This window comes from Apodemus sylvaticus, chromosome 16 (assembly GCF_947179515.1).
Source record: "Apodemus sylvaticus chromosome 16, mApoSyl1.1, whole genome shotgun sequence".
Taxonomy (NCBI): domain Eukaryota; kingdom Metazoa; phylum Chordata; class Mammalia; order Rodentia; family Muridae; genus Apodemus; species Apodemus sylvaticus.
The window spans coordinates 36848844-36864707 of record NC_067487.1 but is presented as its reverse complement, the minus strand read 5'-3'; the positions used below and the strand labels follow the sequence as shown (position 1 = coordinate 36864707).

The following is a 15864-nucleotide window of genomic DNA, read 5'->3' as shown; positions in this document are numbered from 1 at the left end:
TACTTATATGTATATTCTTTGGGGCTGACATTTGCTATTGCCTAACCAGTCTGTGTGTTTTTCCCTGGGAAAGAGTATCTCTCCTGAATTCTGTATTCCTTAGTTGCCTTTACATTTTAACGAAGGATTGAGACCTCATGAGCCTTTTTGTGTCCATGTTGATTTTGTTGTTGTTGTTAATATTTGGATATCTATGTACCTCAACTGTGTGCAGTACCCATGGAGAACAGAAGAGGGCATTAAAATCCACAGGAATTGGAGGTACAGCAGATTGTGAACCACTGTATGGGTGATGAGAGCTGAACTCCGTTCCTCAGAAAAACAACCAGTGTCCTTAAACACTGAGCACTCTCTCCACCCCGAGCACTGGAGGTTTTTTTAAGTCTTATTCTCCAATGTAAATGTATCTCTAGGATCCTTAGAAGCTCAGAGGTGGAAACTCTAACTAAGCCAGAGAGTTTAAAAACAGAAAAAAGATATGAGAAGAATAATTTTGAGGTTAAAAGGGCAAAATACAGCAGAGAAAAGCCACTGGCTTTTTTGGGGAGTTGTTTTAGTTTTTTTCCCACATTACAGCGGCGCCAATCCTGCATGGTGTGTCTTGTGATGTTTCTCTCTGTGCAGAAGTCTTGAGGTAAGGAAGAGGAAGTGGCCACAAAAGCCAAAGAAAATCAGCAGACTCCATGTCTTCTCTCCACTCCTACATAGCCCACTCTCATCTCCATCACCAGTGGGTCTGGGTACCACGCAGCCCTAACACCACAGAAAGTAAGCTCGGCGGAGGGATATCTTCCTTTGATGGATGGTGATCTGGACATACGTGGTTCACAAAGCTCTTGACCATCATGCAGGCATCACAAGCTTTCACTGAGACATCCATTCATTTGGACTTCATCTGTTCCACGTCAGTTTTGGTGGTGGAAGGGTGTGGCCCTGCTGCTGAATTCACTTCTTTGCTGAGCAGGTAGAAGGGAGCCCAGTGCTATCTAACTGCACTTAGATCCCTGGTACAAAGGAAGCTATTAGGACTGTGTTGAAGACAGACTCTTGGCCAACTGATTTTCATTCCCAAACATATCCATTGGGACTTTAAATGCCAGCAGAACTAATGTAGCCACCAGCACCAGAACACCATATTTGACTTGGAAAGAAAGAAAGAAAGAAAGAAAGAAAGAAAGAAAGAAAGAAAGAAAGAAAGAAAGAAAGAAAGAAAGAAAGAAAGAAAGAAAGAAGGAGAGAGAGAGAAAGAAAGAGAGAGAGAGAAAGAAAGAAAGAAAGAAAGAAAGAAAGAAAGAAAGAAAGAAAGAAAGAGAGAGAGAGAGAGAAAGAGAGAGAGAGAGAGAGAAAGAAAGAAAGAAAGAAAGAAAGAAAGAAAGAAAGAAAGAAAGAAAGAAAGAAAGAAAGAAAGGAAGGAAGGAAGGAAGGAAGGAAGAAAGAAAGGAAGGAAGGAAGAAAGGAAGAAAGAAAGAAAGAAAGGAAGGAAGGAAGAAAGGAAGAAAGAAAGAAAGAAAGAAAGAAAGAAAGAAAGAAAGAAAGAAAGAAAGAAAGAAAGAAAGAAAGAAAGAAAGAAAGGAAGGAAGGAAGGAAGGAAGGAAGGAAGGAAGAAGGAAGGAAGAAAGGAAGGAAGAAAGGAAGAAAGGAAGAAAGGAAGAAAGAAAGAAACTTTGAGTGATTTTATTTCTATTTAACTGTTCAGGTTTCCTGTGATTTACAAAAGCTTTTACTGGGAAGGTGCACAAGAATAATGAAAATGTTATATATCACTTTCTTCTTAAAATTATTGTGTGAGTGTTCTGTGTGTGTGTGTGTGTGTGAGAGAGAGAGAGAGAGAGAGAGAGAGAGAGAGAGAGAGAGAGAGAGAGAGAGAGAAGAGACAGGGAGCAGTGCAATGTGTGTGTGAGAAAGCATGCAGGAGCGCGTTCACTGGCACCTTGTTTGCGACATGGTCTCTTCTGTGGTGAGCACTGTATGCAGCTCTGTCTGTACAGCAGGACTATGAGCTTCCTATCTTGCACCATGGTTACAATAGATGCTGCCACCGGACTTTATCTGAGTTCCTAGGATTCAAAGTTAACTCCTCACGCTTGCATGATAAGCACTTTCCCCACTGAGGCCTTCCCCCAGCCTATCAGTTTCTTTTAAGACATGAATACAAGCAATTCTTTCTGATTCTTCAGTTAACACTATCTCAAGAAGGATTCAAAGTGACCAAAAAAAAAAAAAATACATTCTTTATGGTGTGTCTTCTTGCCCCTAGCTCAGTGGTTCTCAACCTGTGAGTTGCAACCCCACATATCAAATATCCTGCATATCAGATAATTAAATTATGATTCATAACAGTAGCAAGATTACAGCTACAAAATTGCAAAGAAAATAATTTTATGATCAGGAGTCGCCATACTATGAGGAACTGTATTAAAGGGCTGCAGCATTAGGAAAGCTGAAAAAAACCCACTGCTCCAGATGAAGGAGGAAATGATAGGGCAATATGTTATCCTGAAAGACTTACAGGGAAAACATTGTCCCTTTGCCATAGCTACTACACAAATAAAAAGCATTCTCAGACTGCTACATCCTAGAAGATGTCAAAACTCCAACCAAAAGGAAGTGCTGTGAGGGTAAAGATCCTCAAAGGAGCCCTATGGAAGGATGGACTTCAGCCCCATGAGTGTACTTTCAGTTTCCTTAGAAAGAAAAAGAGGGGGCAGTGGTGTCATACACCTTTAATCCCAGCACTTGGGATGCAGAGGCAGGTGGATTTCTGAGTTCAAGGCCAACCTAGTCTACAGAGTGAGTTCCAGAAGAGTCAGGGAGAAACCTTGTCTCACCCCCTCCCCCCAAAAAAGACAAAATCAACATGGACACAAAAAAAAGAAAGGAAGGAAGAAAGGAAGGAAGAGGGGGATCCTGTTTGACAGCTGGTGGGGAACGCAGAGGGAGGAGCTAAGGTTCATACTAACTTCTTTTGTTTGTCCCTTATCAAAATATAAGACTTTCTTGATCTGAGAGCTGTCTGGAATAGGCCACTGGCAAGAGATGGCAAGTGGGCTGTAGTTCACTGTTCTATGAAGGGCAGATCTTCCTGGGAGGACAGTGGGCATCTCTAGTATGACTTCTACAAGGTCATCTTGCCTTGTTCACTTTGCTGGGCCGGGGATAGTACTTGACTTACAACGGTGGTCTTTAGCGTTATGAAGGAAGAGAGAAATTAAGTAAAACTTGCTAAAATCCTAGCTGTTGTTTCTTAACGTGAACTGTCTCTAGTACCTTGTCTTCCCCGGAGTTTGAAGAAGAGTCTCACAAGAACATTGAAGTGGGTCCATGGGGCTCTCCGGCACATATACCACCCACAGGCACCTCCCTTCATCTCTAGACCACAAGCAGACTTAGCCCCCCAAGTATTGCACACACTGAGTGACGGGACTTTCCCAATCACGTAGAAACTTGGCCTCCACTGTAAGGTGACAGCTCCGAGTGTACAGACAGATCTTGGAACCCAAGTCCTCACAAGTTTCGGCCCTCGTATATAATGGTGGCTGGTAGAATTCTGGCTTGGCTTGTTTGCATATCACATGCTTGGGGAGAATGAGAGCAGAAGTAAACAGGCTGAACAGACACTTTTTAGTTCCCTTCTTTTCCCCCTTCTTGCTCAATATCCTGAGGCCATAATTGAGCTGTTTTTGTGTATGTCAGCCTGGCACAGGGAAGAAGGGGCAGCTCATTCAACCATTCCCCTACACAAAGCCCTGACAGGCATCGGAATATGCCACGATTCTTGGAGTTTGCATGCAGGATAGAAACAGCAGCTAAAGTAAGGAAATCCAAGGCATGGGCCCCAGGAAGATGCACTAAATGAGCCTCTCCATCTTTCTACCTTCTTCTGCAGCGACCAGGTAACAACTATGCCCAGGTCTCTTCTTTCACATTCATGTAAAGAGTTTTCAGCAGGGAATAATGCTGCCTCCAAATCCTGGCAGGACAGACTGTTCCGCTGAGTAAGTGAGCGAAAGGCGCATGCTCTGTTGGAAAGGCTCATGCTCTGTTGGAAAGCAGCAGAGGAGGTGGACATAAGATGCTAACTCTCAGCCTCATCTCAGTCAGTGCAGCCAGGAACATGTCTATCACTTGCGTTTGCAGGCCTCTAGTGCCTTGCTTGAAACCTCTGGTCTTGCACATGCCTCTGGTGCTAAGGCACGGCCCTACCGCCTGCAGAGCTGGGTATCAGGGACTTTCCTCATTCTGCCTCTTAACAAAGGTGTGTTTGCCATGACAATGGGGCTCGGGGAGAGCTACATTCAGTCTCATTCAGACTTTAAGATATGGCAGGGCATAGGGTTTCTGTGAGAGTCCCACAGTGACAAAGGCAAGAGGCCACACCCATTGGCCCTCATTCTCCAAGGAGGCCTTAAAAAACTGTACAGATGATGACAAACAGCTATAAGGCAGCCAAGGAAGACTGTTGAGAGTGCTTAGTAACCACAGATTTGAGTTGCAAACTTTGGTCCTGTCGTATGCACTGCTGTGGGCTACTTTGGAAGAGTGTAAGACTGGTTTTTTTTTTCCTCTTTCTTTTACTATATTTATATTGAAGTCATTAAAAGAATGGACCTTGACCTCTACCTCCTGTCTAGTGTATAACTCTGAAAGAGCCATATAATGTCTCTAAGCTTCCTTCTTTGCAAATGACTATAATAGTACTGGCCTCAAACATTTGTTGTGGAGATAAAGTTGTGTATTAAGTACTAATGCATAACTCTAAATTACTTGTACTTCCTATATGAAATATATTGGCACCAGGTCCAGACAAATTCATATAGAGAAAAAAGTGTGTGCAGTCCCATAAGCAGAAATCATAACTAAATATAACCTTTGTCTTCCTGCTAGGAAGGGAACTTACTGAACAGATATACATAGACCAACACATACATGTGTAAGATCAGACACAGATGTCAGTGAGTCTAATGCCCCAAGAAACTAGCAACAAATAACAAGAGGTGAAGGGGAAAGAGATGAAGTTGTTCTTTCCAACACAATCCCATCGCTAAAACTTTCTACACCAAGCAACTACTGATAGCCAAGGGCTTGTAGCAAGTTCCAGAAATGCTATGAGAAAAGCCTGGTCTCCTACGTCAAAACAGGGAAGAAAGGCTGGGGAAGACTTCATTTCCACAGATTCAATTCTACCTCCCTGTCATCTCCATCTCTTTAACACCCATTGGGGTCTTATTCCCTCCCCCCTTCCCTTCCCCCTCCACTTCCCTTCAGAGTAATATCTGGGGAAATGTTAGTCTTGAAAGTAAGCGCTGCCTCACAGAGTGGTTATACTGACATCTAGTGGCCCAAAGAAAGAAAAGTTCACCTTGTGGTTGGGAAGTTCTCAGCAGCTTGGATGACAGTTTGTAGCATCCCACTTGGCATCACAAGTTATCAACACAGGGCAGTTCTGGGATGTGCCAGAGCTATGAATTTGTCTGAGGTCATTCCAGGGGCTGCCTTTGAGGAAACGTTACAAAGCACAAGAACACAGTGGAAATAAACTCTGTGTTCTTAGAAGGTTTAGGCTCTCTGGCCCCTGAGGTTTGGGGTAGGATTGTAGCTTCAACATGAAGAAGTAAGTTTGCTTTATATTCAACCATGTGCTCGCTGTGAGCAGTGGGTAAATGAAGGAAATGTCTGTGCTTTGGCTTTATTTATCTGTAAAAATGGGCATTGAGCTCAGCGTTTATTAAGTGACACCCAAAATTTTTCTGGGATGGCATAGGTTATCTGTGATCCAACAGCTAATGTCAACGCAGCTACCGATAACACAGTAAGGAGTGCAAGATAGACCCAGAGTTGGGTCTGATAGGTCATCTGGACAAATCCCTTACCCTGCTTCTTTCCTGTAAAAATGTGGGGTATTTTTTTATATATAAACTGCCCAGTGTTTAAGGCTCTGTCTCTTTCTCAGACACCGTGACTCTATACTAGGGTCACCAATTAAACTGGTTTATCCATAAAGCCCAGTTTGACATGTTTTCTTGTTACTAAAGCTTAGGGCTGAGCCTATTTCTAACTACTGTACAGTTGCTGGGTACAAGAGGAGGCGTTGGAATCAGCCCTGCATTAACCATTAGAACAAATCAAGTATGTGTCCAGATAAGAGGTGGAAAGGCAGCAGGGAGCTGTAGAAGCCAAAAGATATTTTCCAATTAGAAGCTAATCTGGGGATTTTATGGTAATGTGGAAAGCCTCAAGCTCACCTTGTTACTGTAGCTCCGCTAACCAATCTAGCTCCACAAACCAAAAACCAGGAACATTATGAGGCTATATATGAGCTCAGCATATTATACTTCCTGTGATGGTTTGTCTTAGCTGTCAACTCGACAGGATTCAGAATCACCATGGAAACATGTCTAGGAGGGGTTGTCTGATTAGGACAATTAACCAGAATTCAAATGGGATGATGCTATGGGCTGGGTTCTCAGGTCACTAAAAGAGGAGGGAGGGGCTGATCTGAGTACCATCAGTCCTTCCTGGCTGTAGATGTTATATGACCAGATGCCTCATGCCCCTGCCACACCATAGCTTCTTAGCCCCAGTAGACTGTATCTTCAACAACTATAAGCCAAAACAAAATGTTCCTTCTTCCCGTGAGTTGCTTTTTTCCTTCAGGTATTTCGTTGCAGCAACAATACAGTTTAAGTGACTCACTCAGATAATCACCTGCTAGGAACAGGTCAAAACAACATATGGCCTTGCTTGGGCAGGGTAAATATCACCAAGACTTCTCCATTCTAATCACCCAATGCAACTGGAGGCTGGGGGTGGGGGGAGTAGCGGGAAGAGCAACAAATGGTTACCCTGTGATGTAACCATATTAAGAATCTTTATTGTCTCTAAACCTTGTCCAGGGAAGCACTTGGACCCTCATAGAAATCTAGCATAAGGTGTTTCAGTTGAGAGTACATGTTTCAGTTTCTAGTGACTTCTGTTACAACATATCACAAACTGTGGATTGTAACAACAGAAGGAAGTCAGTTGTTACGTTGGCATCAGACCTAGCCAGTTTCCAATGGCTCCTTCCCTCAAGAGACTTTCTTGAAAGAGAGTGTCCTTTCTCACTTTATCCCATCAGACCATTGAGGTCCTCTTGCTCAGGCACCTTCCAAAAGCAGTTGGTTCATACAAACTCCATACTTTTTTTCTTTAAGGAATAATTTGTTTTATGTACACTGTAGCTGTCTTCAGACTCACCAGAAGAGGGCATCAGATCCCACTATAGATGGTTGTGAGCCACCATGTGGTTGCCAGAAATTGAACTCGGGACCCCTGGAAGAGCAGTTAGTGCATGGAGCAATCAAGTGATCGCATCATTGAAAGTTGACACTAAACATTGCATGTGCATCCTTCAAGGGTCAGAGTGGGAAGGGAAGGGGGAAAAAAGGAAGGGAAGGGAAGGGAAGGGAAGGGGTCTGGAAGGAAGGTAGAAGATGAATTAGACGTACCTGCACTGTCACACTCTAGAGAGTAATAGTTGAAAAAGCTATCTGCTTCTGTTCTGGAACCTTCTATGTCCTTCACTTAATATCTGTTTTTTTGTTTTTGGTTTTTTGTTTGTTTTTGTTTTGTTTTTTACTTTTCTTAGAACTCCAAACCCCTCATTGAGAAGCAGCTGCCACTGGTCTCAGTTGTCACCATCTGGGCAGATCTCTTGTCTCAGATCTTTTCACACACTGGGAAGGAAGTCTCTAGAAAACCCCACAGATGCCCCATCCCTCTAGCTCCCCATATTCTTTGAATTTTTAGGTTTTTTTTTTCAGATGATTAAAAGAACTCCATGTCTGCGATCATATGTCGGTGCGCTTGTGGGTGTTGGGAGTAATCTAGAAGCTGAGGAGGTAGGAGGGGCAAAGCGTCTTTTCTCCTTATCGAGGAGTTTCTCAGTCGACAGGATTTATATATATATTTAGCACAATGAATTTTCTGTTGTTATTTTGAGAGAGCAACCACAAAAAAGAGCAATTGGAAGCTAAGATAATTGGAGGGACCAGAAAAAAATGGAAGAACTCATCCTCCATTGTACAACAAACAGTAATCTCCCAAGAACCAAGTCAGCAACAAACAGCACATGTATGAAAACTTTACAGTTATCTATGAGCAAAAAAGTTGGGAATGTAAATTCTTCAAAAATAATCTTTAATTTCATACACTTTTATGATGTAAGCTAAAGGAACTTTAAAGACCTTAAGCAGATGTAGCCTAAATTTGCTGTAATATATATCATCCTTTTGTTTACACACACACACACACACACACACACACACACACACAAATAATTACATAATTACAAAAGCAAAAGAAGCAATTTGAAGATTGTTCATTGTTCTATAGAATCTACACCATCATCCTCCATGTACTCTGCATCCCATCTCTATTTACATCAAGATGTTAAGAACTAATATTATGAAAGATATCAGAAGCACCTGGAAACTTACGGTTAATTCCTCCACTTTTTATGCACAAGACTTTGGAAGTCATGACAAGGAAAAGAAAGTGTGCAGAAGTATTTGATAGAATAGCAATATTCATGGTCTTCCAGTTTTAATTTGGAGAATGATAGGGATTTCCAAGCTCCAAGTCTTTGAGGAAGGGCACAGATATCCTACTGGTTGATATACCAGGAGAACGCAAGGCACTCAGGAGCTGTGTTGTCAGCATCTGAACTTTCATATGTTACTAAATGCTCTTGCTTCCTCTCCCTCCATTTACGTGGTAGAAACAAGGAAAGGGTTCTAGATAGCAGAGGGTTCTGGATAGCAGAGGGTTCTGGATAGCAGAGTGCATGGAGCAGCATTAGAGCTAATGCTATGATGTAATGCCCACAGGAATTTTCTGCCTATACATGACAGCCAGCCTGCCATGGGAAAGTAGACAAGTGCATATTTCCTGGGAGAGCCCACAGCTGCCAGGTTATGTTCAGGGGACATTTTACCTCAGAGTGTAAGCCATAGGGTATAGGGTATTGCTGGCTAGTGGGATATCACAAAATTATCCCATCTTCATATGTCAAAAAGGATTGTCATTATTCAGGCTATCACTGAGGTTTCTGCCACCCATGCCCTGCCCTCTGAGGCAGTAGGCTCCTGCCCTCGGGAGCTTAAGTTTGTGGTGAGAGGCAAGTTCCCACATCCTGTTGAGAAAGAGGCCTCTACTCACTCCAGTCTCAGAGGCTCAGCTGATTGGAACCCACTACAGCCCTTTTGCAATGGAATCGAGAGCTCAGAGTGGATTCATGGCTGAGGTCAACCAAAGTGGTGAAGAAATCATTTCCCAACCACTCTGTGATCTGTACACAGAGAAATTCAAGTAAATTCAGTCCATTAGCCGGTGAACATATATTGTGGGAGAAAGTTCCAGGCCTGAAGTTGGAATGTTTGCATGAAAGGAGACATGTTCCTAAAGAGGGAAAGGAAAATACATCTCACCAAGTAGACAGTGTACACACTAAATATGCAAATTATAATTAGCCAAATGTTAGTGCAGTGCCTTAAAGCTCATTGCAAGTCTGCTGTTTTCTGAGGAGACTTGCCATCTTTGTATTCAATTAAGATTTTGTTGAAAGTATTATATTTTAATCTTCCATTAATCCTAACTCTATAACTTTGTTATACAATTTCTAATAATACGATTTGAGAATATTTGAGATAAAAACACCTCCTTATTCCAAGTATATCGGACAAAATGGATGAAATACATTCAAGGAGATAGCATTCCTTTTTGTGCACGTGTGTGCGAGCATACATGTGTGTGAGCATGCATGCACATGTACGTATGTGTGTGTGTGTGTGTGTGTGTGTGTGTGTGTGTGTGTGTGTGTGTTGGGCATGGGTGCCTGTGCATACTTGTTGAGAAGGGAAAAGGGCTTGGTTGTACAAAGTGTGTCTATCATGGTCTTTCTTCTAAGAAGCAAACCACTATGGCTGAAAGCTATTTCTCTGTTAGTTTGATCTTGAATTCATTACATTTTTATTGAGTTACTATCTACTTCAAGATCAAAGACCTTTCCAGGTTGAAGAAGACTTTCCGTTTCCTCTGTGTTCCACCATGTGTTTTGGCCAGTCCCTGGCAGAGTGGTTCATATATTTGGGTGACTTCACCATCACCAGCACAGAAGCTGGGCCTCCTATCCTATTCAATCCTACCATTTCCTGCTTCTCATAGATGATCAGTTAAGCCTTGGAAATGACTAGGGACCAGCTTCCTACGATGGTTTTTCTTTAAACATGGGCCCTTCGCAGATTTATGGTATCCTGTGATGTCACTGTACCTGTGGTCCTAATATGGGCAATAGTGACAGAAGTAGAAATGAACAGTACTCAATGAGAAGAGACAGCGATTCAGAACAAGTGTGTCTGTATACCAGTTAAACCAACAAGCCAAACATTTATCAACAAACTTCTTTAAAAATTGCATGAATTATTATTGACTTATACTCCCTGGGGAGTAAACACATTATAGACCATCACATGAAGACATTTTCTTTTCTTTTATGTTTTGCCCAGGAAAGAACAATAACACCCACCAAAATGATTCATTCTCCCATTGCTTTAATTGCAAGAACGATGAACACACCTTGCCAAGATCAAAACTGAGCTTCCAGATTTCTTTAGATCTTCATTAGCTACCCATCATGAATCTTTTCTTTCTTTTGTACTTTAAAATATTCACAAGCACTCAGAATGTGGCTTTGTAGTGGAGCACTGGGCTCACCCTCACAATTTCTCTGATTCGATACCTAAGGCTGAAAACAAGCAAATGACTTTAAACAACAGGAAATTTCAAAATCCATCTCTGGTAAAAGCTTTTTATCCCACTCTGTTCAAATATTTATCAATGATATGACACAGAAAAGGGTAAGAACTCAGCTCAGAAGATACATACCTAGTAGCATATAAATGCTAGAGAACACATTTTATTCAAAAGTGCAGCACACTACTAGAGAAAGAGCTGTATCGCCAAACCATGAGCCAAAATAAGTTCTTCACCCTCAAGTCACCCCTTGTTAAGTGTTCAGTCACAGTAAAGTGGAGGCATGTATCCACTAAAAACAACAACAAAAAAATCCCTTCTCATGACTTACAAAGAGAAATTCAGGTAACTTGGTATGAAATGTTGGTTACCTAAAACCTAAAATTCTGGAGTTGTCAAGACTAGGAAATGCATCTTAAAATAAATAGGCCGGGACTGTAGCTCAGTGGAAGGGCCATCGACGCGAAGCTCTGGATTGGATAGGATCCCTAGCACTCGTCAGGCAGGACAGAGCTCAGCTAAACTGGACATGGCTAAAAGTTTGGATGAAGAGAGAAGTGGGACGTCTGTAATCCCTGCACATTGGGGGGTGGGGGGCGGTAGGATGAGCACTGTGAGTTCAAAGCCTGGCTGGTATACATTTCGAGTTCTAGGCAGCCAGGGAGATATAGTGAGATTTTTGGGGTAGTGGGGATAAGGAAGGTCCTGAAAATAATAAACATCTCTCTAGGCAAAGTGGAAAAAAAAAATCAGAGCTCACATGGATAATATTTAACAACCTGAGTTTTACAGGAATCATACAATCCACATGGTTGCTGGAAGAAAGCAAAGTTCAGAAGCAAGGGCTTCCGGTTTGTTCGGGTTTTGGTTTGATTTTGAGCTTTTGGGGACTGGTGGTCAATTTTTAAGTGGAAACAGAAGGTGGAAAGGTAGATCTGTGTGGAAGATATTTGTGTGTGTGTACATGCATGCATGTGTGTATGTGCATGTGTGTGCATGTGCATGAGTGTGTGTGTGTGTGTGTGTGTGTCTGTGTTCCTCACAAAGGAACTTGTTGCTCCTTCCTTCCCAGTGAAAACTCTCAAGGATAGGGGTGAATCAGACTCAAGCATCTTTATCCTATTGCAAGTGTAATTTGCAAGTGTGTTTGTTCACAGAGACATTAAATGTAAATAATTTCAATTTTTATCTGTCTGGAAAAAGATGATATATTATGAATGAATTAGAAATAATTGTGATGGCAGAAAAATCGCTGCACATGTGTGACATCCGACTCTTGATCCTTTTAGTTTGACACTATTTGTTTGGAGCTAAGGACCAAAGCCAACGCCTTGTGCTTCCTAAGTACTTTAGCTAAATAGTGACCCATTTAATATTTATCAGAAACAAAACAAAACAAAACTCCAGTGAGAAATGGAGTTCCAGTTCTGGTTTCAGAGATGAAGGAAGCAGACAGGGAAAGCTCAGTAACTTGCAAGACGCCATGCTACGAGGTGGCAACGCCGAGGCTTGAGCCCCTGTCAGCAACGCCAAGGCCTGCGCCTTTAGCTCAGCCGCTCGCAGGCTCTCCCGGATCTGGATTAGCAGCCAAGACTAAAGTTTCCATCCTTAATCCACAGCTTCCATATTTTGGGAACTAAAATTAGGCATAGTGCTTGACCACAGCCAGGGACATTTTGAGGGTTTTCCCCTGGGATGTGTCGCTACTGCAGGGTGTGAGACTTTTTCCCAGCAGTGCTCTGAGGAGAGAGAAGAGGCGATCACTAAGGTTTCTTCTTTATACAAAAACAGGAAGCCATCAGATGTGCCAACGTCCTCTGCTGCTGGATGCACGTGCCTGCCCAAGAGCAGCGCCTAGACATTGTTTGCAGTGATAACACATTAATACCCCCTGCTGCCTTGCTCCCAAGCCTAGGATCTTAATCCCTTTCCTAGTCCACCTTATTGTATAACCTAAAAGAAGCTATACATAAAGAATATAAAAGAATACCACTGTGAGAGAAAAGACAATCAAAATTTTCCTTCTCAGAAACAAACTTCCTTCTAACCAGAAAGAAAATTTGTGTGTGTGTGTGTGTGTGTGTGTGTGTGTGTGTGTGTGTGTGTCTTGCCCATGCTGAGCTCCTGCTGTATCACTAAGCTACATCTTCTGTCTACCATCTCATATTTCTTATTTTTCTCATCAAGCTTTAGAGCCCTGTACTGATGTACCTAGACGTTTTTCCTGCTTTTTAATCCTTTTTTTTTTGAGGCAGGATCTCTTGTAGCCCAGACTTGTCTCAAACTTGCTGTGTAGCCAAGGATAACCTTAACCTTCCTTTATAAACTTCTGATCTTCCTGTCTCTACCTCCTAAATCCTGGCATTACAGAGTATGCCACCAACCTGATTTGTTGAGTGCTAAGAAGCATATGAGACAGGGCTGTGTGTGTGTGTGTGTGTGTGTGTGTGTGTGTGTGTGTTCCTCACAGAGGAACTTGTTGCTCCTTCCTTTCCAGTGAAAGCTCTCAAGGATAGGGGTGAATCAGACTCAAGCATCTTTATCTATTGCAAGTGTAATTGCCTAGATGCTAGGCAGGTTTGGTCTCTCTGTGTCTCTGTCTCTCTGTGTCTCTGTGTCTCTGTCTCTAACTCTCTCTCTCTATCTATCTATCTCAGCTGAGCCTCATCCCTAGCTCATCCTTGTTTTTGAAAGAAAGGACAAATACACCATTAATTCTCCCAGGTTAAACTGGACTATATTAACAACAACAACAAAAGGTGACTGTGTGCCACCTTCACTGCATAATGCCTAATTCTTATGAGGAAGGCAGGTGAGGCAGCAGGACCTCTCAGAAGACTAATAAAAGTCATTATGGAAGAAACAAGATGGAGAGAAAGAAAGATCTGGAAAACGAGACTTCCCAGGCAGTCCCTGCTGCTGGCCTGTTGCTCTGCCTGTGCTGACCTGTGTGGGTCTACCTCATAGCCTGTTCGTCTGCATACGGTCACACCGCAGCACTCTGTGTTCAAAATAATAAGGAAACCTCAATTTATTTTTAGAAGGCCTGGGATGTTCTGTAACACCTCACTGACAGCACACATAGTTTAAATGCAACAGGAACAGGGAAGCGCTCACCAGCCACACTGATGCTAAGCCTTGGCTTTGCTGGGTAAAAAGCACCATAGCCTGAGTTTACAGATGAGTTTACAGAGCCTACTTTCACTTTGAAGTCCAGTTTCCACATGAGTCTCAGCTGTAAAAAGAGGGAGAATCCGTTTGGTAGGCACTTCCATATGTTTTCCAGTGAAACAAAAAATGTAGACAAATACAGAGTCAAAGTAAATCGAACAAGATAGGCAGACAGGGAAAGACCAGAGAAACATTTTCAAAGTTAATGGTCGGGTCCCTGTAAGACAAACAACAGACGTTTAAGCCTAGCCGTGTAGCCCTTCCTTTTCAAGAAACGCTCACAACTTATTTTGCCATAGAGGAACTTAAATGTTACAATAGCTTGTCAACCAATCAGCAGCACCCCTGCACCCCAGCGCTCTTGCCTCAGATCAGGAAGCCCTTGAAGGTATAGTATTTTAAATTGCAAGTGAGATTTCTGACTCTCAGCTGGTTTTTGTTCCCTGTGCTCCTAGGATGGAAAAACAGATGTAAAGTCCCTCATGGCGAAGTTCAACACAGGGAGTAGTAATCCGACAGAGGAGGTTTCCAGCAGCAGCAGCAGCAGCAGGCCCTTCAAAGCTGCAGGACAGAACTCGCCTTCTGGAATACAATCAAGAAAGAATTTATTTGACAACCAAGGAAATGCCAGCCCACCCGCAGGGCCCAGCAACATGCCTAAATTTGGGACCACAAAACCACCCTTGGCAGCGAAACCCACCTGTGAGGAGAAGCCCGAGAAGGAGCCTAAACCGCCATTTTTAAAACCTACTGGAGTGAACCCCAGATTTGGAACACAGCCAAACTCTGTTTCTAGAGACCCCGAGGTCAAAGTGGGGTTTCTGAAACCCGTAAGCCCCAAACCCACCAGCTTGACCAAAGAAGATTCCAAACCTGTGGTTTTACGGCCTCCCGGGAATAGGCTTCACAATTTGAACCAAGAGTCTGACTTAAAGACGCTGGGACCAAAGCCAGGGCCTGCTCCCCCAGTCCCAGAAAACGATCTGAAGCCAGGGTCGTCAAAGGTGGCCGGAGCTAAGAGCAAGTTCATGGCAGCGGCACAAGACGCTGACTCCAAAGCCAGGCTTCCCAGACACACCTTTGGCCAAAAGCCGTCCCTAAGTACAGAGGACTTCCAGGAAGAGGAGAGCACCTCTAAGAATGTCCAGAAGGGATCCCCAGCACAGCTAGGGGCCAAGTCCAAGGGCGGGCCTTTCAAACCAGCTAAGGAAGACCCAGAGGATAAAGACCATGGAACACCAAGTTCGCCCTTTCCTGGAGTGGTTCTGAAACCTGCAGCAAGCAGAGGGACCCCGGGGCTCTCCAAAAACATTGAAGAAAAAAAAGAAGATAGGAAAACAGATATTACAAAGAACATCTTTCTGAACAAACTGAATCAGGAAGAGACAGCCAGATTCCCTAAGGCTCCTTCCAAGCTGACAGCGGGGAAACCATGGAACCAAAGTCAGGAGAAGGAAGGAGACAAGAATTCAGCAACCCCAAAGCAGAAATCCCTGCCTCCCCTGTCCGTCTTGGGCCAGCCTCCGTCCAAGCCCAGCAGACCACCCAACGTTGACCTGACCAGATTCCGAAAAGCTGACTCCGCAAACAGTGAGTTTTTTTCTCATGGCTGGAAACTGTGGTTTGCTCTCAGCACTGAGTGTTTCAGCTTCTGAGGGAAACTTTAGAGTGAGGAACGGTTGCATAACTGATACTCATGTGAGTGTAGGGTCAGTTTTCATTTGGCATTGTCTTCCTTTGTGCAGGAGGTCCGAGAAAGTAGAAAATCCAAGGTCTAGTTGAGCATTCTGTTAGAAAGTCTCTTGGGGGGGAGGGGCTGACTTTTTAGGGGGACAAAAGGCAAAACATATACCTATTTAACTGATGGTTTTGCTTAAGGATAACCAGTGCATTTACTCCCTT

The 15864-nt window shown here is 43.1% G+C and overlaps 1 protein-coding gene across 3 annotated transcripts in view; it reads left to right on the top strand.

The window, feature by feature from the left end:
• Positions 1 to 15864, top strand: part of Fyb1 (FYN binding protein 1) — a 147235-nt gene that overhangs the window by 39332 nt on the left and 92039 nt on the right. For 2 of the 3 annotated variants that reach the window (XM_052159860.1, XM_052159858.1), the window contains exon 2: positions 14418 to 15552. In XM_052159860.1, coding sequence (XP_052015820.1) covers positions 14418 to 15552 — 1135 coding nt within the window. Of the gene's footprint in view, positions 1 to 3688; positions 3894 to 14417; positions 15553 to 15864 lie in introns of those variants that run through there. The other variant, XM_052159859.1, reaches the window with a different exon arrangement.